The sequence below is a fragment of the Meleagris gallopavo genome, chromosome 17 (assembly GCF_905368555.1).
Source record: "Meleagris gallopavo chromosome 17, MGAL_WU_HG_1.1, whole genome shotgun sequence".
NCBI classification, from domain to species: Eukaryota; Metazoa; Chordata; class Aves; order Galliformes; family Phasianidae; genus Meleagris; species Meleagris gallopavo.
Window position 1 is genome coordinate 9,069,902 of NC_139420.1, and position 25,462 is coordinate 9,095,363.

Sequence of the window (25,462 nt, forward strand, 5' to 3'; positions counted from 1 at the left end):
GTGGGGGCCGGCCTGCTGGCGCTGGCTGCTCGTGCATTGGCGGATGCGGGGAGGGAGGGGGGCAGGAAGCGGGGGGGCAGGGGGAGCTCGAGCGGCCGGAGGGGGGGTCTCCGCGAATAGGGTGGGGGGCTTCTCGACCGAAGGAGAGAGGAAAGTTTGCGGCGCCGGTGGTGAGGGTGCGGCGAAGCGGGCGGGGCCCGGCGCGGGGCCGGCGGCGGCGGCGCTCGGTCGGGGAGCAGCGGCCGGGGGGCCCCCGCTGGATTTTTGTAGGGGGGGTGGTATCGCCCCCTCCTTCTCCTCCCCCCAGGGGTGAAAGTGCAAGAGGAAGTGCAGCCGCTGCCATCTTTCCTCCGCTCCAAACACACAGGGACGGACGGAGCCGGCAGCCCGGAGCCGCGGCCGCCCGAGCCCCCTCCCTTCCCGCTCGCCGCCGCCGCGCCGCGCACGCCCCTTCCCGCGGCGGCCTCCGCGGCCGCAGCGCCTCGTGGCGGCCGGACCCGGGCGGAGCTCCCGCGCCGGCGGCCGCGGCGGCCCCGCGCGGCGCGCGCCCCTCCGCCGCCCGAGCCTTTTGTCTCGCCCCCCCCCGCCATCCCTTCGCGCTGTGCAGGGAGCGCAGCGCGCGCCGCCGCCGTCGGCCCGGACAGGGGCGGGGAGCAGGAGGCGGCGCGCGCCGCCGGGCGTGAGAGCGCGCGCCCCCTGCGGGCGCCAGCGGGGCGGCGCAGCCCCATGGAGCGGGTGAGCGAGGCCGCCGCCTGCGGCCCCTCGTCGGGCTGCTACACGTACCAGGTGAGCCGGCACAGCGCCGACATGCTGCACAGCCTCAACCAGCAGCGCAAGAACGGCGGCCGCTTCTGCGACGTGCTCCTGCGCGTGGGCGACGAGAGCTTCCCGGCGCACCGGGCGGTGCTGGCAGCCTGCAGCGAGTACTTCGAGTCGGTGTTCAGCGCGCAGCCGGGCGATGGAGCGGCCGGCGGTGGAGAAGGGGGCTCGGCGGAGGCGGCGGCGGCCGGCGGAACCTCGACGGCAGGCGGCGGGTCCCCCGGGGGGGGGCGGGAGCTGGAGATGCACACCATCAGCTCCAAGGTGTTCGGGGACATCCTGGACTTCGCCTATACCTCACGCATCGTGGTGCGGCTGGAGAGCTTCCCGGAGCTCATGACGGCCGCCAAGTTCCTGCTGATGCGCTCTGTCATCGACATCTGCCAGGAGGTCATCAAACAGTCCAACGTGCAGATCCTCGTGCCCCCCACGCGCCCCGACATCATGCTGTTCCGCCCGGGAGCCGCTGACCTCGGCTTCCCTCTCGACATGACCAACGGTGCCACGTTGGCGCCCAATGGCAATGGCATTGCAGGCATGCCTGAAGACGAGGCCACGCGGGCTGCACTCACCGCGGCACAGTCCTCCCTGCCTGTGCTGCAGGGTGTGGACCGCCTGCCCATGGTGGCAGGACCCCTTTCCCCGCCGCTGCTGGCCTCACCCTTCCAGAATGTTGCTGCTAGTGCCCCCACCTTAGGTACCAAGCGGGGCAGAGGCCGTCCCCGTAAAGCCAACCTCTTGGACTCCATGATGTTCGGGGCCCCGGGTGGACTGCGGGAGGCTGGCATCCTGCCATGTGGCCTCTGCGGAAAGGTTTTCACTGATGCCAATCGGCTTCGTCAGCACGAGGCTCAGCATGGGGTGACGAGCTTGCAGCTGGGTTACATAGACATCCCACCCCCCAGACTGGGTGAAAATGGCATCCCTGGCCAGGACGACCCTGATGCGCCCAGAAAAAGAAGCAGGACAAGGAAACAGGTGGCATGTGACATCTGTGGCAAGATCTTTCGGGACGTGTACCACCTGAATCGGCACAAGCTGTCACACTCTGGTGAGAAGCCTTACTCTTGTCCAGTGTGCGGGTTACGGTTCAAGCGGAAAGACAGGATGTCCTATCATGTTCGATCCCACGATGGCTCAGTGGGAAAGCCCTACATCTGCCAGAGCTGCGGGAAAGGCTTTTCCAGGTAAGAGAGAACTTCCAAGGATCGTAGATGCAGAGATCTAGGAAGTTGTCTTTCCCATCTCTTGGGAAACCAGAACAATTTGTACATAGGGTAGTTTGGCTGTTCCAATTTAAAATGTCTCGAGAAATGAACTTTCATCATTTCCGCTGGGAGGCTGTACTGAGTCTCTCAAAAGGATCTAAAAGTAATTAAGACACTGATCCGGGAGTCAGTTGGCTCCTGGGTAAACATCCCCAGCTCTGTCCCAGACCCACATACATGTCAGGCCCTCCCTCAGATCACATTTCTGACAAGTGGGTCTCCCTAGTAGTTACCTGTCTCACTGTAGTGTCTGGAGACTCCTGATTTGTAGGTAGTTGGAAGGTGCTGTTGAAGTGCAAAATATTAATACATCTCAAGTTTATTATTTTTCTCGTATCCATTTTAAATTTTCTTTTTTCTTAACTTCCCTTCATTTCTCTTAGTTCGTAATGTTTTTTATCACCCAAATGTGAAGGAAGAGGTGAGATTTCAAAGGCTGCAGCATCAAGTATCTTTTAATACATGATCTTTGTGTCCTTTGGGTTTACAACCTTCTGAAGGGGATCCTGTTTCTGCCCTGCAACATACGTAAGATCTGTGCATTTAATGTTGCTGCTTTTTTTGTTGTCACTGTTTGTGGGAGTTAATATAAGTTTGAGGCTAGGAGCTTGGGGGGTGGGGGGTGCATCCATGCCGTGTTCCCCTCGTAGCTGCACTCTGCTTCTGTCTGCAGTTGTTGACTCAGCAGGGGAGAGGGATCTGACACAGGACAATGAATCAAAAGCTGACAGGGGTAGAGTTTTCCCAGCTGTACACGTGGGAAGTATGTGCCTGCTAGCTCTCCTGTTGGTAGAGTTTTTTGTTACTGGGATAAGTTAAGGCAACACAGATTTCTTCTTTTTCCTCCTCCCTCTTCTTTTTCCCCTTCTTTTCTAAAATCAGCACTAATTAGGGGACGCTCCTTGTTCAGGACTGCAAATTTAGTGATGAGAAGTCATAAACTGAAAATGTGAGCTAAAAGCAAATTATGCTTTTTACTACAGTGCTACCTGTGATCATTGCCAATTTTTATCATTTTTGTTCAAGATTAAAAATTTCTGTTGCTGTATGAGAGATTTTTGTCAACAAGGGGAGGTGAAAAATACGTGTTGAGTTCTCCTTGTTTCCAATGACTTAAAATGTGAGCAAGCAGGTACACTGTTAAGAAAATAAACCACAAAAATATCTATCCGTCTTTTTAAAATCGAAGCATGGAAAGTAGAGAACCTTTCTTAAGATGCAGTATTCAGTTACAGGAGCTGTCAGAGGAAAGCTGGAAGCGCGATGCCCGACTTTAGTGCCCTTTCCTCCAGCGAGTAGTGCAGCAGCGCGGCCGCCAGGCTGGCAGCACCTGGGAGGACCCCAGTCCGTCTGTCTGTCTGGTTGCACGGCCCCAGCCCACCGCAGCGCCGGCTCCAGCAGCACAGCTCGGGCTCTGCTGTCCGCAGTGCGTGAATTCCACCCTGCGCGCTCCCATTGGCGCAGCTGGAGAGCTGGGGGAGGAGAGGGTGGAGAACTTGTTTCCAAGCAGTTTTGGGCTCATACAATGAAAAGCTTTCTTCCCACTAAGAGAAACTCCCATCAGGAAAATCTGCAGCTATTCAGTCTTCTCAAAGTAGGCTTTCCCAATTGCAAAGAATGGTCTAACTTTTTTCAGTAATAATTTGCTCTTCCATTGCACCTTCTAGTTGGGACCTTCAGAGCACTTTATTTGTATTAACAGTCTCTCCACCACATTGTGAGTTAGGACAGTTGTTTTTTTTTTGTCTTGCTGATAGAGAATGTCACAGCAACAGAGCGTAGAGTCAGTCTTTTTGCACAAAGGTGCTTAAAGTTGGCTTCTTACATCTATGTTTGGGACATAAATCAGAAGGGGCTGATTTTCAAATATTTGGCAACGGTAAACCTGACTACCCTGATGGTCAAGGCCTGAATAGGAGTTTGGAAGGGGACATGTAGGTTTGAAAATTGAGCTCGTATTTCCTGTTTGCTTTGTTTGTTCAGTCAGAGCTTCTTTGCAAGAAAATGCTGCTCTTTTAGCAAGTTGGAGAGAATACTTAAGGTAGAGTCCCACTTGTTGGTAATCTGGTTCTTGGAAAGTTAAATGTCACAACATCCGTAATAGATCCACCACAGGGATTGTCTCTCTCTTTTTTCTTTTTTTTTTCTTTTTTTTTTTTTTTGTTAAAATTAGACAGTTATTTTTAGTATTTGTTACAAGTGTGCATATGTGTATTTTCTTTGAAGGCCAGACCACTTGAATGGACACATCAAACAGGTGCATACCTCAGAGAGACCTCACAAGTGTCAGGTAGGAGCTGGAGGGGCTTACACTGGTATATGGGTTATCTTTGTTTTAAGGTGTTAGATTTGTAAATGTGCAGAGAATTACAAAGTATCGATAAAAATACCACCTGTGTGTGAATTGGATAAGTATTTGAAAGTGAGCATTCCACTACGATAGCTGCTTAACATTCCCCCTGTCCTCCAGTCCCTTGTGCTGCTTTGGTCCTGCTTCCCTCTGCTTCTGCAACGTGTTCTTCCCTACTGCTCCACTCTTTCCTGCTGCTGACCCTCCCCAGATCTCTTACCCACTCACCTTGTCCCTGAGCTTAAGTCAATGTCACAGAGAATGCCCTCTTTTTCCCACCCTCCTCTTTCCCACTCTGTTGCAGTTACCAACAGAAGGCTCCAATGTTGACTTGGTTTGTTGTTTTTAGAATAATTTCAAATAAAATTCATAAATTATTGTCGCTTGCCAGGGTGCTCTTTTTATCATATAGCATTCAGAACATTGCACTGAGCAAAATTGGAAGCTTTTTTTTTTTCCTCCCAGTGAGAGCATAGATAATATAGGCACAGTATTCTTTCAGTATCTTTGTAATATGATGTCACAAAGTAGTATATTCATATATACATATATATATATTTACTTTACAGTAAATTAATCATTCATTGTGGTTTGAATGAACAAATCAAGAAAGATATTTTGTAATTCATTTGTGTAGAGATTTAAAAGGTGCCTGGAAGTGTTAATTAAAACCAAAGTTGAGAACCAGCTTCCATTATCACCCACTGTCTTCACAAATTTGTTAGGCAAACTTCTAAAACATTTGTTGGGCTAGCAGTCTGCATGGTTGTTCTCTGAAGAAAGGCTTGGTTATCTATTTATTTTAAGAAAGATTGAGCATGATAACTTCATTTTCTTTGAAGACAGAAAAGTTAGAAGATTTTTTTTCCTTCTGAAGTTTTTAATGTTTTACGAACCTCGTCAATCCTATGTGACTGCTGCCTCCTCATCTGCACTTATTTCCACCTCTTGACACACCTTTGCTATGTTTCCTCCAAACTGTGAGAGTTTTGAAAGGTTTTTGTAGTTTTAATAATCCCTTAAACAGATTTTCAGAAGTATAGAGCCATCTAGAGGTTTTTGTTGCCCTCAGTACAGTCTGCAGGAGCTCAGCGCCTTTGTAAATCAGGCCATAGAGCCTTCGTGGTGATTTTACTCTTTACTTTATAGAAACCTTAGATTGGTTTGAACTTATTAAGATGATTAAGGGGTATAGATTCATATACATTGGAAAATTCTGCTTGCAAAAAAGATCTCACACTTTGGGGATGGATAGCAAGGGGTGTGAGTGGATAAACTGAAGATAACTGAAAATGTTGTCCCCAAGCATATGTTTGTTTGCAGGTGTGAAAGTAATACTTAGGTCTCAACATAACCAGAAACTCTCGATTCTTTTGCTAGTTGGTATCAAGGTTACTGAATATATGCAATTGATGAATAACACTGGTGAGCTTGAATTGTCCTTTACCAGCTGATACTTAATAGTTTTCATATCAATTTAAGAGGACTAAATATAAACTGTGCAAGTGTGAATCAGAGGATACACTAAGAGCTGGAAAGTCAAGAAATACAGAAACTAAGATTGTGCAGCCAAGCTCAACTCTTATCTCCTTGCACACATGTATTCTGTGATAGCATTTTCTAAGAACTGCCTTTCTCATTATGTATTTGCTGTTTAAAGTCCTGTGACATTATATGCATTGTTTATTTCAGTTAGAAGCTATAATCTATAGATTACAAGCATGAGGGCAGAATTGAGATTGTCATTTCAAGCTTGATTTGTTCTTCATTTTTGAATGCTTAACTCTGCAAAGTTAATAATTCGTTAATCTTAAACACCATGTAGAATGTTTGTTAAAGAGCTGCTGTGTCTCTTTGAAAAAAGACTGAACAATACGCTGTCAAATGAAGAAAACCTTGAGCATGCCTGGATTTCGATATATGTCATACAAACCATACAAAGGGATGCCATGCACTGAAAATTGTTTTGAATCTAAAAGCTCGTACATAAATTGATAAAGTTCTCCTTCTGGTTATCTCATAGCCAGTAACACTTTTGTTCTATGACGTTTATCAAGACAGAGTACCTGGCCACTAATAAGGAAAATAGCTTAATATTGGCTTGTTTTTTTCCAGGTTTTCATTCTCGTTTTCATTGGTTTCACTGACCTTTGAAAAACTCTCCTAACTTCCAACCCTTGTAGCATCCCATGCCACACAAAGACCTGATTCCAGCTTTTTTGTTAAAATAGATGCAGAAAGGGGAAAACCTCCACAGACCAGGGCATCTCAGGAAACTGATCCAAGAAGTTGCACTGGTGTCCAGACCAGACACTGAGTAGCACTCTGGCTATATTTCCCTTGTATTGTTGCAATGATGATTTTTTTTTTCCTTCTTTTTTGTGTTTTTTTGTTTGTTCGTTTTGTCTTGTTTTTTGTTTTTTTCTTTAAACTTACATTTGAGTTCCAGATATAGGAGAAGGGGTAAGTCAGTGTTATGGCCATAAGGGACAGGTTGGTTTGCTGGCTCATCATGGGAAGACATAAGGATGTATTGTTGGTTTTTGAGTGTGATTGGTATAGAAGTTAGGCTGCAGTTCTGTGGACGAGAAAGAAAAAAGGGGAGGAACAAGAAGTTTGTTCCTTCTGTGAGGCAAGAGGAAGGTTGTTCCTCTGGCAACTGAAGTTTAAAAAAAAAAAAAAAAAAAGAGAAAAAAACAGGTTAAGTTAAAGCAGAGCTTTTGTTAAAGAAAGATATCTATTTAAATAAACCTAAAATTGGCATCCCAAGTCCAGTGCTTTTCCCATTGATTTCAATGCAGAATGAGTTTCTTCCTGTCCTAATTTCTCTTACTTCCTGCCTATTAGCAGGAAAATGGCAGCCACCATGGAATAAGCTCAGAGACATCCACAGCCATAGAAAAGTTGAAACTTCAAGAGGTATTTCTTCAACAATGTTTTTTAAACTTTATATATATATTCTTTTTGGTCTATTTATATACCTTTGCAATGTTTGATAGGAAAGCACTGGAGTTTTCTTCTATGATTAACAATTAATGATAAATACTTAGTACTCGTGTAGCACTTCACATCTTTTATAAAATAAAACTTTTTACTTTTTTTTTTTTTTTTTGCTCTATACTTTTATAAATATTAACTATTTGAATATTAACTTTGGGGTTTTCTTTAATTATAGTCCTATCTCCCATCGTTATGATTCAGCTAAACTGGTTCTTGCTTTCTCCACTGGACTGATTATTTTTTCAAAGCTTCTTCACAGATGTATTTGCTATACAGCTTATCCAAAGATGAACTTTACAAAACTCAGCAGCAACACATAAATGATTACATTGCCTTTCTCTTAGCTTTCAACTTGGTCGTTTCAATGTGAGACAGATACAATTTTACTTCTGGCATCCGTGTATTTATGTGGTTTGTCTCTGGTCTGCTTTATAAACTAATGCACTCCCAATGCTTTTGTATGGACACTCACTGTGGCTCAATATTACTAGAGTAATTGATGATGGGTCTTTTGGCTGTCATCCTTGATTATCTGGTTATATACTTTTAGTTGATATCCAACAGATTGATTAGCATCAGCATTAGGAATCCTAACTTAATTGAGCGTTTACCTCTAATAACATTTAAGTAAATGAAAGCTGCACCTCTTTTGCTCAGCGCTGTGTCCTGAGATTTCAAATACAGAGAAATTTTTCATTTTTAAGAATTTACCTCTTAATCTTCACTGCTTGTGATTTATGATTCTTTGTCTGGTGAGCTTAGCTAAACTGTGTATCATGGAAATTCAGATAATTTTGCTGTTGCTTTTTTAAGTACATTAAGTCCTGATCCAGTGAGGTGCTAAGTCTTGTGCTTGCTGCCGAGTAGCCTAAGCTCCATGGGAATTTACTTTACTTAAGCATCTCACAGGGTCAAATGAATCCAAAGCCTGTTGAAATGGATAGGTACTTTTCAGCTGCCTTTAGTGTTTTATAGGTCAAGCTGTTGATTCACTAAATTACACAAAATTGTGTAGGTTACCCTTACCTGTATTTATCGATTTCGTTTATCTGAAGTTGTAATTTTGTAATTTTACTAAGATTGTTAATTTAACAAGCCTCTCTCTGGTGAAAGAGTTGTTTAACTGCACCCTGATACTTGAAATGGCAGAATGTATCCAGTTCCCAAGTCACTTAATTTTCTTATATTATTTCTTAGGGGACTCTGGTTATACAACTTATACCTGCATTATTTTATATAAAGGTGTGGTATAAACCAAACACTGTGCACTCTGGGATGTCACTGTTGCCCGTTTGGTCTGGTCATTCTAACACATACCTGCTTTTGTTTTCCTTCTTGCACTTGTGAGCAGTCGTTTTGGACAATAATAACTTGTACAGTGTATTACTGATGGTTTACTATTTTCCTTCATGTTAGGAATACATCAAACCTTTCAGAACTGACAGGCTGTCGTAGTAGGCATATACACAGTCTGCACAGCTGCCACTTGCTGTGACTATGAACATGGGAGGGAACTGTCTCTCATCTGTCATACAGATTACCTCTGAGAAGTGGGCATGTAGAACCAATATTATCTCATGGCAGATCAAGCTTGTTTCATGATAATAAGTGAGATATGATAGCTTGATCGGGGTAAGTTTTAAACAGACTACATTGCTATGCAGTTATTTTGATACCTGCTCACTTCCGAGGCTTCACTTCTGCACTTTGTCTGCACTGCTGCTGGGGGTACCAGGATGGCTCTTTTACTGTCTTTTGTTTTTTTCATCCCAGGCAATTCTCTCATGCTTTATTATGTGTCTTCTTAGTCCAAAGGAGAAATCCTCTGTACAAGTCAGATTGTATCAGAGAACAAAATTTAGGAAAGTGTCAAAGAGGACATTTTGAGTGGTCTGAAGTGATGTTAATGGCTCAGTGAAGTGGCAGAATTTACTGTAATGCTACTTCTGTTATTAAATATTTCTTGGTATTAATATCTTCATCCTCAGTGAGGAGCTAAGGCCTTAGAACTCTTATCTATATTGAAGTATTATTATCTGTAGTACATTAGCGCTGTTTTCTTGCTTTCTTAATTCTTTCAAGTAGTAACCACATCTTGTGTGATATGTGGGTGGTCTGAATTGTTAACTGTGGGGAAATGGCTTGTGTATCATGTGATTTGTATATGCAGGGTCTGAGGTATTTACTCTAAAGAATGCTAAATAGATTTGACAGCGTCAGTGCTTTTAGCAGGGTTGTTGAGTCACATGGTTCTCGTTGTACCTGCAGACTTGTAATGCTTCCTTTGCCACGCGTGATCGACTGCGCTCACACCTAGCATGTCATGAAGACAAAGTTCCATGCCAGGTGTGTGGGAAGTACTTGCGGGCAGCATATATGGCAGATCATTTGAAGAAACACAGTGAAGGACCAAGCAATTTCTGCACTATCTGTAACCGAGGTAATGAAGAAACAATTTTTTTAATTTCAGTGGGCTGGGAGAATGCTCGAGGGAAGCTGTAAGGCTGTGTGACTGTCTGCAACAAGAGACATATATACTTATATGTGTACATATTCTTTGCTTTCCTTATTGAATTCTTAACTTCGAAACTGGTGGTGCTATAGGTCTGCTCTTATATAGTTAATAGTTCCTAAAGAACCTTAGTTTAAATCTGAAGCAAATTATTCTTAGACAATTTTAAGAATTTTATTTGCTAAGTATCCAGATTACTATAAAATAACCATGATACATTGCCTTCTTCATCATGCACATTTTTTTCTGGTCCCCGTGTACAGTCTGGAAGAAGAATATTTGAAATACACATGAAGTTGAGAATTATATACTGTACATAAAGAATATACATTTTATTATCTTATTAATCTCCTGGTGCAGCAGCAGAGTCAAACTGCTTCTCCCACTTCTCCCAAGAAATTGCTTTGTATTAATATATATTTCTGAAACAAGTCTCTTAAAGAGCACTAAAAATGTGCTTTACTTTTATTTGTGTAAATACAGCTTTTCAACTTTTTCCATCTGTTTTTAGTACTGCCAAGTTGGAGAGACACTTGTAGACTTAGGCTTTGCGGGATGTTAAGCAAGCTGGGCAAACTTTGGAAAGAAGAAAAAATAATTTTGACTTGCTAATGCCTGTTTGCTTGCATTTTTTTGAATGATTAATAGTCAACTTCAAAATGTACTGCTGGCTCACACTCGTGTACAAACTTAGTGAGTATGGCAACATGTTGCCTCTGTGTTTGGGGATCTCTTTTTTTCTGATGAGCTGTTTTTTGGTAATGTGTGCTGCCATTCCTATTTTAAGGGAGATGAAATCAAATCTTATGAGAGAACTGCGTCGAATAACGAGGGCTGTAGGAGGTTTGAGATGATGAGGAGATGATGAGTAATGAGAGACATTCACTTGTGAGGGAGGCGTCTCCAGTGATTTAGCCATATGTTAGGTCCTGAAAATGATACTAACATTTTGACTAGATATGGTATCTGTGTTGAAAATCTTCAGATTCTGAAGCTCCAGGTAGACGATGTGTGATGAGGCTCGGCTTCCTCTTCACATAAAGGCCTCTCTTCTGAAACGCTGCTTAAGCTTGTCCTGATTCTTTCTGTTGTAACAACACGCAGGATGCTCTGCAAGGTCCAGGTGCTGTTCTGCTCTCCCTCAGGTGTACACGGTGCTAAACAAACACGTGTAGGTTGGGAGAAATTGTCACATTTCCAGGGCTTATAAACTTGAGTTTCAACTCAACTACCACCAGATGTCACTGCGGCTCCTTTAACATTAAGCCAGCATGACAAAGACAGATCTGGTGATTAAACAATGAAATGATTAAAAGGAGTATTCACATCTTACAGGCCTAGATATACAGTAGGAATTTAAATAAAATAGAGGTTTTTTTTACAGCAAGCTATTAGCAACTACTTTATTCTTACGGTTTATGTATTGCAAATGTGTTGCTGTGAATTCCGTTATACATCAGCACTTACAAACCATAACAAAACTGTTGAACTGTTGCTAAATATTTATTTTGTGTTAAAATTCATAGGAAAAGGAAGTTATAGACTGGCTTTGTCAACCGCCTGTATTATGGGCATTGTTACATGCCATGAATTTTGATTACAGGTTTATGATCCATGATATTGAGATTTTTTAAATCCAGAGCTTTCTAGAATCAAATTATAATCTTCACTGTTTAAAATAGATATCTTAAATTGTAGAGGCTGAAGACGTACAGAAGTACAGTGGAAAATGTATGCATTGGAAACCTCTATTTGATGGGCACTGGCACAGTCAGAAGCTGCATGCTGCCCCCAGCTGTGGCTGCTAGAGCTACAATGCAGTTTTATCCTTCCTCCTGCTGATGTCCTGCTGTGTTTTTTAATTAGAACTTAAGTAGTGCTGGATATAATAATTGTCAAGCAAGATGATGAAAAATTTTAAGAGCTGCTTGTAAAGGGAAGTAGGATGCTGGCCCACCAAAAAAAGCAACAAAAAAAGTGGATAAAAAGGTGACTTGTACTGCTGAACTCATCCTAGTGGCAAAATCAGAGTGGGAAATACTAACTCAGAATCCTCACTTCATCCCATCAGACTGAAGGCTTTTCTGTAGAAGTTTATCAAGTGTCTTGTGTTCTCCTAAAGGCATAGTGGGTTTAGGAGAAAAGGACCTCAGTGTCTGATTGAAAGTGGTTGCCAGTTGTTTATTATGTCATTCATGTGCCCTTTTGCTAATTTTATGTATTTTGCAAAAATGGCAGTATAACATCCAAAAATTACCATCTGTGAGTTGATTTTCTTCAGGTTCTTTTCTTACTAAGGGTCTTTTTGCTTAGAGTAATTATGTAAGCAATTAAATCTTCTCTAACCGAGGGAGCTGTGCAGTGTGCTTTTCTGAGATTTTCTGATTTGTTTGTTTTGTTTTTAAAAAGTAATGGAAAATGTGCTTATGGAAACTTAATCCTCACTTTTAAAGACTTTTTTTTAATCAGTTTAAATCCAAAAGACTTGCTCCTGCTTAGTTGTTATATAATATCCTCTTACCCTTCCTAGGAACTTCATTTGCTTGTGAGGGTTTTTCAAAGAACTACAAGCTTCCTGACTTTGGCAAGTCCGAAGCTGATGCTTTGCTGTCAGGTTTGCAAGTTGGAACAGCCACGTTCTATTTCAGACTCATGCACTGTTTGCTTCACAGAAATCAGAGGAGTTTGGGGATGAGTGCATATTCTAATCACAAGTTAGATTATTATTATTATTATTTTTACAATAAAGTGAATTATTGTATTTTTAATGGTGGATACAGAGCTGACTAAGCTGACTGAAGCTAGAATCATTCTCCAAATGTTCTGGCTAAGTCCAAATCAGAATTTTTGAAAAAGGAGCATCCTACAGCTATTTTTGTAGTTGTCTCCCTGTGGATGTTACCTGAGAAAAGAATGAAGATTGTTTTTTTTCAGTGCACGTTTTTAATGTTGATTAGTCTGGAATGAAGAAATAATCTGCTCCGCAAAGCTGTGAGCTGTGTATGGGTAAAGCAATAAATACTTTTATTTGAAACATACTGCCACTTTGTGCTCTGCATTAGCTTGATCTTGTTTTTAAAGAGATTTCAAAAAGTAAAGGATTATTGATTGTGAATTCACCCCCATCTTCCTAGGACAGCTATTCCTAATTAAGGCCTAATGGGGGAAAAAAAAAAAAAGCAGTACTGAGTGCTTCAGAAAAAAATAGAATAAAGCCAAAAAAATCTCATTTCAAACAGTTTCTTATGAAGCAGTTGGCATTCTTCCTGCCTTGATAGAAGCTGATGACTCACATGTTCATCTGCCAAGTACAGAAAGGGGAGCTAACACACTTTGCAGGCAGCTTTCATTATATAAAACAATGTGTTCTACAAATAGAATTGCAGAGTTCAGAAAAATGACTGTATAGCAGAGATTACAACTCTAGATTTCCCTGTGTCAGTTGTAGTATAGAAACACACTGAATAACTGTGTAGTCCTTTGTTAATGGTTAGCAATAGGATTTTAATGTGTTGCTAGAGAAAGAAACTCATCTCAGCATGCATGCAGTCGTTAGACATGTAGGAAATAAGGGAAATACCTTGAGTTGTACGTATCACCATTACATCTGGACATTGGTCCTTTTCTCTAGCAGTCACACATCAGTTCTATCCATATCTGCTGTAAATTTTTCATTTTTGTTGGAAAAACAGATTCTCTTGCAGCCCAGCGACACATTCAGCGCAGCGTTTTGTGCCTGAGCATAAGTCTTGCCTTACTTCAGAAGAAAATATCCTTACATTAGCTCCCTGGATGATTTTTCCGAGATGATTCCAATCCTTGTTCTCAATTTCTTCTGTTATGGTTTTCTTGCTGAATCTTATATATTTTCTTTACTTTCATTTTCAACTCAGGGATCCGCAGCAACTATCTCTTGTTCATTCTCAGCTCCCTGCCCCTTTTTTCTCCAGCAAGTTGCAGTGGAGTTCTGTCTTGCTCTGCATGCCATGTGCATGTAATTCTTAACTCTTGAACAGTCTTTGATCCTGGCTGTGCAGTGACAATTCTGTCGGGTAGACAGAGGGAATTCTTATTTGTTATTACATTCAGCACCTAAAATTATCAGCTGCTGTCAAAAAACCCACCCAGCAACAACCCACAAACATGTGAGCCAGCATTGATTTTGCATCTCTCCTAATATGTTATTATATCTCAGCAATTGTCAATGCAGTTACATCACTGTAAAAGTGGCTTTACAACAGTATATCTGTTCATAAAGTGAAGCACTGATATGAAAGTTCTGTTTCAAGGGCTGGTGCTGCAAATGCTGTATTGGTTTAAAAAGAATTAATCCAAGCCTCAGGTTATCTGTTTGCAGAACAGGAACCTGGAGCTCTGTGACTGTTGAACGTGTGTTCTGCTGTCTGCTCTTAAAGGAAAATGATTCCAACATGAAAGTGTTATAAGATGGTTATTGATGGGCTTACCTGTATAAAAAGTGTTCAAAACTCTGTCCTCCATGTGCCTTATGTGTGATCCAAATGCTTCTAGTACTACCCACAGGTTTATTAAAATCTGAATTTTAAAATGTTTCAAAGTATTTGTTAGATAATTTATTACATTAAAGAAGAAGTTCTTATTTGTGAGAGTTAAGAAATAGAAAAAAATAGCACATGAACAAATTTAAAACAATGTTTAATTAGAATTCAGTGTTTGAAATATGTGGTTTTAATTTTCATGGTCTAAGCAGCTAATAGAAATATTGAGATTTCATTCTGATATATATATATTTTTTTCTGTTAACTGGAGACAAAACATGAGTTTCAATATAGTTTTTAAAACTCAGGATGAGCTGAATGGGGAAAATAGTCTTTGAAAATAACTACAACAAAACTGTGTTTCTTAAAATCTGAATAGGTTCAGCTTTCTGTCTTCTAGGAGCGACTATAGATGCTGGAAACTAAGGGAAGGCAAAGTAAATTCTAAAGAGCTGTGTTACTAAATTGTACTCCTTCAGGTCTTAACTGCATAAAGTAAAATACTTTGAACTGTCTCGCAAAGTATAAAAAGAATTTTAAATTAAAAAAAAAAAGGTGAAGATATATGGGTGCCTTTTTGTGTCATGTCTCTTCTGCCTTTTTTTTTCCCCATAAAGTTTCATATGATCTGCTAAGGTTGTATAGGATTTGTTTCTCAAGGAGGCTGTTGATCTTTCATCGTGACCTCCAATAAGCAAATGATGTCTAATGAAAGATATGTATTGTGTTCATTGTTTGATTATGTCCAGGGATGTAGTTGAACATGTTGTAGGTAGCCAGAAATCAAGCTGGTATTAATGCTAACCTTGTAAATAGGGAATAGGAGCAAGAAAAAGATGTAAGGAACAGAGAAGGCAGATGTGTGTCTTTGCTGATGGCAGGATCTCATCTCCTTTTATCTTGTTTAGGTTTCTCCTCTGCCTCCTACTTAAAGGTCCATGTTAAAACCCACCACGGTGTTCCCCTTCCCCAGGTCTCCAGGCACCAGGAGTCCATCCCGAATGGGGGAGCAGCATTCCACTGCGTCAGAACCTATGGCATCAAAGGCAAGAGACTTCCTGCCCTGCACCTTGCTTCTCTGTGCAGAACTTGGTGCTGTGGGATGTTGGGCTGGTCATGAGAAAGGGGAGGGAAGGAGGGAGGAAGGACAGGAAAGATGCTAGAAAGAGTCTGAGGAATATGCAGAGAAATCACATAGCATGCAACATTTGTCATCACTTAGGTGATTTAATAAGCCTGGGGAAAAGCTATGTTAGTTCATCTTGACCTAGGAGCAGTGTTTGCATTTTACCCGAGAGCTGCAGATCCTTGACAAGTCCGTAGTCCACTACACTTAAATCTTGTGTCAACCAAACCTTGTTTCTGATTTCTAGTGAAGGCAGAGAGAGAGCCCGAGAACGCAACCATGAAACCATGGTTGTTTTCTTGCCCAGGAAAAAACAGCATGCTGGGTTAAACAAAGTCTGTGCCAATGGAAAGCTCCAGTTGTGGGTTTTTTGTTGGTTGTTTTTTTTTTTTTTTTTTTTTTTTTGCTATTGAAGTCCCTGCAGAGTCACTACAGAAGCCCTTTGGTTCTGGGTGGTGTGCTGATTTAACAAGAGATTTACTCCAGCTCAGTGCTGTATTGATTTCATGCATATCCTGCTTGGTTCATAATACTGAGTCCCAAGCAAATCTGTCTTTTGGGTAGTGCCAAGTGGGTCTTTGGTCTTTCAGAGTTAATAGTTGATACAGCTTATTTGTATTCAGACACTTGTTTAGGGAGTATGTCTCATTTTCCCACGCTCATTCAAATAAACTGAGCAAAAAGTGTGGACAAACTTTCTTGACATAGTGCCAAAGGAGAATGAGGAACACTCCAGACATACTGATGACTTTGCCAGGATATGTATCCAAATGGCTTAAAATAGTGTCTTAAATTCCTGTTTTTCACTACACTGTTTAAGGATGGATCAACTCCAGATAATAAAGTTCACTTCTAACAGTGCTGTGCTTAACTTTTAAAAAAACAGCTTCTCAAGATTAAATGGTGTTGCACCTCTGAAACTTCATTAACTCACTGCTGCTTTGTTGAGTGAATGAGTAAAATATCTCCAGATTTCTTTACATCTTTTAATAGCCTTAGATTAGATTTCTAGGCTCAAAGTATCAATTATATTTCAGAAGTGTGGAGAGTGACTTGTATTATTGAAAACTCAGTCAAATCCATGCTTCTATAGTGCCCGAGATATAATCTTTTTTGATTCAAAATCCAGAGACACATAATAGATGCATTCAGTATTACAAGTCCATTATGAAAACTTGGATGTTGCTCTGATAGCAGCCCTGTGGTTTGTAGAGGATCTGCGCTCGAAGGCTTCAGAATTTGGGGAATTTCAGTGTTACATGTGAATCATTCCATCGTGACAGGCATTACTGAATCAGGTGATAAGCAATATAAGCTATCTGAGTGTATGTTAAATAAGTGCTTTGGCAGATGAGTTTCTGAAAACTTTTTTCTTTTTCCTATAGAAGGACAGAAATGTTCACATTCGGACCCGATTGAAAGTTCCGATTCATATGGAGATCTCTCTGACACCAGTGACCTCAAGACTCCTGAGAAACAGAGCACCAATGGGTCCTTCTCGTGTGACATGGCAGTCAGCAAAAACAAAATGGAGACGGAGGCAGAGAAGAAGTACCCTTGCCCTGAATGTGGCAGCTTTTTCAGATCAAAGTCTTATCTGAACAAACACATACAGAAGGTTCACGTCAGGGCCCTTGGTGGCCCACTGGGGGACCTTGGTCCTGCTCTGGGATCCCCTTTTTCACCCCAACAGAACATGTCTCTTCTGGAGTCATTTGGGTTTCAGATCGTCCAGTCAGCATTTGCATCATCCCTAGTGGATCCAGAGGTCGACCAGCAACCGATGGGGCCAGAGGGAAAATGAGATCAGTCTGACCTTAAAGCAAAGCAGCAGTCTGGCTATAATGATAAGATGCTGTGAATGAAAGAGGAAATAATGAAATTTGGTTCTATAGCTGCAATTTTTTTTTTAATTCATTTTAGCTTCCCTCTTTGTCTCATGCCCTACCCCACCTTTAAACCTTCACTAGGGAGAGGGAAAAAGTGCTTCTTAGCTGATGAATTACAGAAGATGGTGACCTTGGTTAGGAGACGTGATTTAAAACACCAAATGGAGCTATAAAAGTTGCAGCCAGTGTTTCATCATGATCTTCTAGAATAAAAAACGAGCACTGATCTGAGAATTAGAGACAGTCATAGTAACCAAGGCACGTGGGGAGCTACAGCTACAAGGAGCTGTATTTTGTTTTCTCTCTTCTTCCTATCTTCCCTAACCCACCCCAGAAAAACACAGTAAGTTTTGAAAACAGACCCATTATTGACTGAACATAACGTTAAGAAAAATGTCCCATGGTACCTAGCAGGTTACAATGCAGTTGTCCTTTTAAAAACAAACAACAACAACAACAAAAAAAGAAGGTGAGAGAATTTGAACCCCTTCTACCATTTGTGAGGCTGTGAGTGCTGCAGCAGGACATAACTGCTGAGTAAAATCACCATTCAGAACAGGTTGTTTTTGTTATTTTTAACCATTAAACTTGCTGTCGGATTTTTTAATTCTCTATTATTATTATTTTAGGACCTGTTGTAGTGAATTGCTACTGAAAAGCCAGTCTAAGGCGAGACACAGAGCACTCTTAAAGCAGCAGTCACATTAGGGTTAGTATTCTTTTTTTTTTTTAGGTGTACCATAATTAATAACTTGGCTAGTTGGTTGTTTTTAAGTCTATGAAAGAAATAGTTTTATGGGGGAAAAAAAAAATGGAAAAAATACCATTGCAGTCTGGTTGACTGGTGCTCATTTGTCATGTGGGACCTGGTACCGGTATAAACACAATCAGCTATTGGGTTAACACGATGTACCACTGACTTGTTTAGTGTGAATAAATCCAGGGGTTCACAGAGTGGTTTTGATTTAATTGGATTGGACTCTATTAAAGAGATTAGTATGTTACTTTATATCCCCTTGTTTGGTCTGATTTTTGAACAATTTAGCCACCTGTCCAAAAGGTGTGCAAATGAGAACCAGTAAATATGGTGTTAATCCCTCTCTCCATTGTACTGTACTCTCAGTGACCTGGGCTTTTTGGCTACAGTCTTGCTTTCCTGATCTACCTTTAGTCAGGTTTGCAAAAGCCAGGCTTGTTCATTTATTTTCCAAGAAAGGTTTCTACTATAAGAGAATGTGAGCAGTAGATCTCTGAAAAAGAATTGATTACAGAAGGCGAGGAAGCAGGGTTTCTAGGCTGTTTGAGGTTCTGTTTAATCTGAATATACCACTTGAGCAGAAATAGCGTCCTTTCTTGGTCCTCCCTCTTCCCGTGTAATTTTTTCAAATTCTTTATGTAGCAAATCCAGATATAAATGTTATTTAATCAACTAAACACAGGGTTATGAGTTAGGAATACTCCTGAGTTCTAATTATGGTTCTGCTATTGATGTTCAAAGTTGCATAGACAACAGCATAATCATTGAATTAATTTCTTGATTTCCTCTATGTGAGAAGTTTTTTCTACATCACCTAATTGTTGTGAGGATTAATGAGCAGAGGTTTAAGGAGTGATTTGGCAAATCAAGCTCCTATGTATGCACTGACTGTTTCTAGAAAAGCCTCTTTGAAGAGCCCAAGTTCCGCACCAAACTTGCACTCTGTGAAATAATAGTTGTCCCCATCATGAATGCAGTGCTGGTTCAGGATAGACCACCGCAGACCAGGATCTACATCCTCTCTAAGAGATATGTTTATATGAAATAAGAAGGTAGCCACAAAGTGCTCTTGTGGCACTCTGCATTGCCCAAGTGCTCCCAATCCAAACTCAGCAGCTAAAACGAGACACTGTGGGATACAGTCCTATTTTGGTTTTGTGTTTGAAGTGTAGAGCCCTTTGTAAGTGTAAAGGTTTTAGGATGCCATTCTAAACTCTACTGATTTAGAAACAGCAGCTTTTCTCTTATAAGAAGCTACTTTTTTAAGCTCGCTCTTGAGTATTTTAAACTGAGGTTGAATAATCAAAGACTCTCCTTATAGTACCAGCGCTTTCTAAATTTGCATATTTCATGCAAATATGGACTTGACATTTTGCTATTAATCTGGGTTGGAAGACTGAATGACATGCTCTTTTCCTGTCATTCTCATCCTCCCCCAGAATCCCTGGAATAGGTGTGAGTCTCATCTAAAAGGGAAAGAAAAACAAAAAAAAACAACACAAAACCCCTTTAGACTAATGTGTGCTGATAAGGTTATTTGACAAGTAGAAACAGGGTGTTTCAAGAAAGTAACAAAATCTAGATTATGTTGAGACAACCCTGTAAGATGCCAAGCAATTCAAGATAGAGCAGGCTTTCCACTCAGCATAACAATTCAATGGGATTAACAAATGTAAGTGCAGCCATACAGGTAGCCAGTATTTAGTAATGAACAGTAAGCCACAAGGAAGATTTCTGTAGAACTGAGGCTGTGCTCTGAAAGATACACAAAGTTTGTGTCCTCAGTGTTCCTAGCACTTGGAGAACACGCGGTAGTCATAAAATCCATTTCCAGAGTACAGCTTATTTTTATCCTAGTTTTAGCTCCACTGACTTTACTGTTATTGGTGAGTTGAATTTCAGCACCATGCGCGTTGGAATTTCATTTTGAAAGCTATGAATTTTGGCCTGATGAAACTAATGAAAAGCCTTAAGCTAAAAAGGAAACCTTCTAAAACACTGCGCATTTTGCTTGTCAAAGAAAATGCTTACTGAGTTGTCATGAGTGAATTGAATGAAAGCTATTTAATTCTCAGTCTAGTGAACAAGGAAACAATTAGGCAGTGAGTTAACAATCCTGAAATGACAATTCTAGATCATTCTAGTGTAAATGGGAAAGATTTTCACCAACACGCAGATGAGTGCAGACAAGCACTAACATCTTCAGCAGAAATGGATTTTCAGAGCTCTCTCTCCTGTTTTGGAGGCATTTTATTCAGTTCTAAATAGATGCAAATTCTACACTTTGAGGGGTGTCTGCTGCTAATAAATCATAAAAGAGATCCAAACAGAAAACTCAGCTTCATCAGTTCGGGGTTCAAAGGGAAATACTTAAATTGCCTCAAGCTGCAACCTCACTTAGATTGTTTCTATTACATTTTTAACTGACATGTCAGTGTATAGATGATAACTATGTTTTTTGTTATTTGCTAGGGCTGCAGTCCAATGTTGAAGTCAGTGCACTGCTCTGCAAAGGAAGGAACTTCAGTTAATGCAGATTCTGATAATCAGATTAGTAGTACTTCTTTGTATTATGGGAGTCCTTAAACCCCTCAACTGTGGTTCAGACCCTCTGTATTAGGTATGAAAATATCTTCAAACCTTTATAATCTAGATATTGATGATAGACAGGAAAGGAATAGATGTTAGCATTTCATAAGTGAATGAATGAAACAGAGTTGAAACACTAAATGCATGCTTAAATGTTGTGTTGAACACAGGGGCTCAGACTTATCACTAGGCTTTTCTTTTTGCCTAAAGTAAGTTATGTCCACCACAAGTGCCAGGTAAAACAATTTAATATGAGTTTATTCCATACCGAATTACATTAAATCACATCGCCTTGCATTTGCCACATGCTAGGTGTCTGCAAACTGACTGGTGTGACTTATCTGATGCGTGGCAATGTGATGGCATGTGAGCTCTCAATCTTAAGTGATTTGCCCATGATAATTTGGGAAATTGATAGCAGAACCAGAAACTGAACTCAGATTTTCCTTCTCTCAATCCAGTGCCTTAACTATCATAGGTCAAAGTATTATGGGGGGAGGTATCTTTTTTTGTTTGTTTTGTTTTTTTTAAACCTAGAACTGTAAGATGGTGCGGAGTTGGTCTTCATTCCTATCTTTTGAATAATTGCAAATGCCCAGTCACAGTTTTAGACCCATTTGAGTGCCAGTGACTAAGGGAATGTTTGTTATTTCCCAAGTATTCTCTGAAATTATTGTTTTTCCCTTATCTGCTATCAGCAGTAAGGAATGACTTGACTTGAATAGAAAAGCTGTGTAACTGAATGTCTACCTAACTCAACTAATGGAATTGATAGTATGAAATCTAACCTAGATTTTGTAGGCTCTGTTGTAGCTTTAGTGTCTTGTTTTTGTTTTGTTTTGTTTTCCCGAAATCTTTGTTCCTAGAATTCAATATTTGAATTTTTGTCCTGAGTCTGGAATGGGGTCCCACTTCCAGCTTAATTTTTTTTAAGGTGCTTGCTTGAGGAAGTAGATGCCAAAGTAAATTTCAAAGAAACTCCAGACTTCAGTGTTGGAAGAACAAATGGAAAGCGAGAGCTTTCTCTGGGTTTCATGAGAGATGAATGGACAAAGGAAAACACAACTATCAAAATTTTATGTAATGAAACAGGAAAGGCTTTTCTGTATCATCTGCATAAACAGAAATATTTGTGATGGTTCAGGGAGGCAGAAACTCTGAGAGCAAGTGCCAAACAAAAAACATGGAACATGTTGGCTTTTTCAGCATTATGAATATACCTTAACAGCATTATGAATATCTTAATGTAAATTAAGCCAGCTTTATACCGTTCACCTTTTGCATGGGCACAGTATGTGAGTCTTAATTGAATAGAACATAAGCTCACATTGAATCTCTGAGCTTATGCTCTCAGTTCCAATCCAAGAGACAAAACAAATGAGCAAAGAGGGAAAAAAAAAAAAAAAAAAAAAAGGAAAAATTGAAAAAGAAAGCAGATTGTGGAAGATGCCCCTGTCTCCTGATTGAGTCCGGCTTTTTATCCTGTACATGCTTTTCTAAATAAGAACCTTCAGCCATTGTGAACATTGTGACCTTTGGGAACAGATGTGGCTTTCAGCCCAATCTGCTGCTCTGTGTCCCTTTAAGAAAGCTGTGTGTTTAGGAGCACTGAGCCTTGGACAGAGGGAGGCAGTGGCTGGGCTGCAGCCTGAAGCCACTCTTTACTGTTGCAGAATCATCAGCAGCAACAGCATTGGCAGAATGTTTTTCTGCCTGCTCCCTTGATAGTTTCACCCCCATACATTCCTTTGCCAGTGTGTGTACCTGTTCAGATACACAGTTCTACAGATTAACAGTGCTACCTGTAAAATAGATTGGAGAACTATTTGGCTAAATAGAAAATATATGACATAACTACAAAGTCCTGCAGAACAGGAGCAAGAACCCTGGCTATAAGGAGTTGTGGGGATGGCTGGAATGATTAAAGCATGCTAGTGGAAAACCACAGTTGTTTGCTCTGTGGTAGTGGGTAATGACTGCCTCTTTGTAAAGAATTAACACCTTATGTCATCTCTGGCCTCTTCCTGTGTTTAGTTCCCATATGAAAAATGAGATGATGATAACCTTGAGTAAGAATGATTCAAGTGCCAAACTGTCCTGCACAATAGTGCTACTTAACTGCTACAAACATTTGGCCCCACTGACTCCAGGCATGATGCAGAGTTAAGCATCCGGCTACATTCTTTCCAAAAGGTGAAATATCTAAATAAATTTAAAGACTGCCTGGTGTTATTGATCTGCTCTCAGGGTTTATGTGAATGAAGCTTGTCCTGGGTGGCTTCTCTACTTGTACTGCAGTTTTGGAGACTGGGAAGTGCTCTGAGCTGAGATGTGCCGAAGGAAGGAGGTTACTGGTGTCTCACTGATATTCCAGTGACTCCCTCCTAGCTCCTGGGTTCCATGTGGACCATGGGGTCACTTCAAACAGCCACCGGCAGCTATAAATGCTCTTGAGCTTCCTGCAGCCACACAGCGAGTGTGGGTAAGTGCTTTTGTAATAAATCAATCTCATTCCCGCTAATAGCTTTTTGGCTGCTCTGTCTACAAACTGGTGCCTTCTCCAGGCAACTTTTACATGCCCTCTGCAAATTTGTCAGACTGACTGCTGGCTCTTAAGTAATCAACCAAGCCTTGCTCTTGGGATCAGAATTTCTCTTCAGTACTGTTGTAATCTGAAAGTTTGCAGCAATTAGTGTTAATACACAGTGTAAGAGAAAATAAAAGGCTGTTCTCAGATGTCCTGTAGAGCAAACAACCGAAACACGAGTGTGGGGATAAGCCAGGAAGACTGGCATTTTTCCCTGGCTGCATGCTGTGTGGACAAGACAGTGCCTTGGAAGGGAAGGAGCAGAAAAGTTTGCCATTGGCTCTGATGAATCTCAATCCTGCTTCTACTGAAGTTGTTGGGAATCCTCTCATTATCTTCAGTGTGAGCAAGAAAGGATCTTAGGTGAGGATGGATGACTCTTTCCCTACTTGAATGAAGTTTCTTGCCTATTTATGGGCCTGCTTCTATTGAAACCGAGCCTGTTTTAGCCTTTTGGGTTCTTAGGGACCTGTTTGTATAAAGCAACTTACCTACCTACCTTTTTTTTTTTTTTTTTTCTATTGTGTGTATTTTTTGTATGTTCTGTTGGAAGGTGAAGCCTCTGTAGAAGGGGATGCAAAAACTGGTTTTTAAATAGTAATAAACCAAAAGAGAATTAAACTCTGCAGGCTGCATGCATTCATTTCCTGGAGATGGAGAGCAGATATCGTGAGTATCCAGAGACACCCTGCAGTTCTCGTATCTCAAAATCTTCCTCTTTCCAGAGACAGTTTCTGCCTTGGCAGATCTCCACATGGAAACAGGTAATGTTATAGGCAGGTTGCAACATTGTGTATCAGATGGTCTTCTTTTGACCAGGAAGTTCTTTCTCTGGGTCTTTGTGATGAAATTTCTTTCATCCTTTTAGCATATGTGGATGAAGTAGCAACTATCTGTATGAAACTTGGGATTGTCCTTGCTCAGTATGTGGAAGATAAGATAGTGAAAAATGAAAAACATACAGGGTTTTTATTTTTGCTATGCTTCTCACCTGCCTATCTCAGGTGCTGGGTCATCAGTCAAATGCAGTGTTCCAACTCAACACTGTCAAATTTTAAAGACTTTAGCAAAGTATGGGATGAAACTTTATTAATCCTTTGTTCCTTTCTACTCCTTTAGCCTCGTGGTTTTGCCAGTTTGAGCCCTAATTTTCTAAGAGTATGGCAAACTTGAGACCAAAACAACAAAGATTTGCCCTACACTGTAAATGTATTTAAGTAACAGGATCTTTGCTTTTGTAAATAGACTTTAAAAAGTCCATGTGCATTTATAAGAGCCATGAAGGAGGCTGTGCTTGGATGCCAATGCCATATGTGCAACCCACAGAGAAAATAAAGAGGTTTTCCATTCTACACAGAGAAGACAGGGCAACTTCCCAAAGTAAACACAACCCCTCCCACAGCCTTCAGGCAAACACCTGGGGAGAGAGAGGTCTTTCACTGTACCTATGTGCCAATGGTTTTAATCTGTTTTCAGGTCAGCTAAGGAAAATAAAATCCAGAGGTGAGAGCCCTGCACTGTAAATGTCTGTGAATCCTGCGCTTTTATGAGGAAACACTGGTAGCTCTACTGAAAGGTTTGGTCTTTGCTCTTAGGTTGAATTACAAAGACTACTCTGATCACAGTCCTAAAACCTTGGCTAGATAAGAAAAACATTTTTGTTTTCTTTTTATGTGTACCGGTTTATAACCTCCCTGCCTTTATGTTGGCAGGGGATAAGGGAGTTGCTTGCCTGTAGTGAGTGGCTGTGCATTTTCAACGTGTGTTTTCCAAAGGAATTGGAATTCTTGTATGTTTAAATGCAACTCTGCACCCTCGTTCTTTTCACAGTGAAAGCTAACTCTGAATTTGATAATATTCGATGACTGAAGTTTAAACAGCAGTTTTGGACTGTCACTTCTGCTTGACTATGAAATCTGTTCCCATGGTGAGTGAGGGGCACTTAAACAGTTCTGTCCAATTCACTGGAATTTTAATGACTGCAACCTAAACAAAAATCTTTATTCCATTTGACTAAAATCTCCATACATCTGATTCTGCCTTTTTCA

The 25,462-nt window shown here is 41.0% G+C and overlaps 1 protein-coding gene across 3 annotated transcripts; it reads left to right on the forward strand.

The window, feature by feature from the left end:
- The first annotated feature begins 142 nt into the window (after positions 1-142).
- PATZ1 (POZ/BTB and AT hook containing zinc finger 1) lies at positions 143-24,035 on the forward strand. Of its 3 annotated transcripts, none has more exons than XM_085238450.1 (6): positions 143-2,006; positions 4,314-4,377; positions 7,285-7,356; positions 9,706-9,877; positions 15,375-15,512; positions 16,981-24,035. In XM_085238450.1, the coding sequence occupies exons 1-6, from the start codon at positions 727-729 to the stop codon at positions 17,394-17,396; spliced, it is 2,142 nt and encodes a 713-aa protein (XP_085094576.1). In that variant the 5' UTR covers positions 143-726; the 3' UTR covers positions 17,397-24,035. The 3 variants fall into 3 exon arrangements, with proteins under 3 accessions (XP_085094576.1, XP_085094575.1, XP_085094577.1); XM_085238449.1 differs by having other exon boundaries at positions 146-2,006; positions 16,978-24,035; XM_085238451.1 differs by lacking the exon at positions 7,285-7,356 and having other exon boundaries at positions 147-2,006; positions 16,978-24,035.
- The last annotated feature ends 1,427 nt before the right edge of the window (positions 24,036-25,462 follow it).

Coding starts and splice junctions, on each gene's coding strand:
- PATZ1 (XM_085238449.1), top strand. CDS start 727: ATGGAGCGGGTGAGCGAGGCCGCCGCCTGCGGCCCCTCGTCGGGCTGC. Junction 2,007..4,313: donor TGCGGGAAAGGCTTTTCCAG/GTAAGAGAGAAC, acceptor TTTTCTTTGAAG/GCCAGACCACTTGAATGGAC. Junction 4,378..7,284: donor AGAGACCTCACAAGTGTCAG/GTAGGAGCTGGA, acceptor CCTGCCTATTAG/CAGGAAAATGGCAGCCACCA.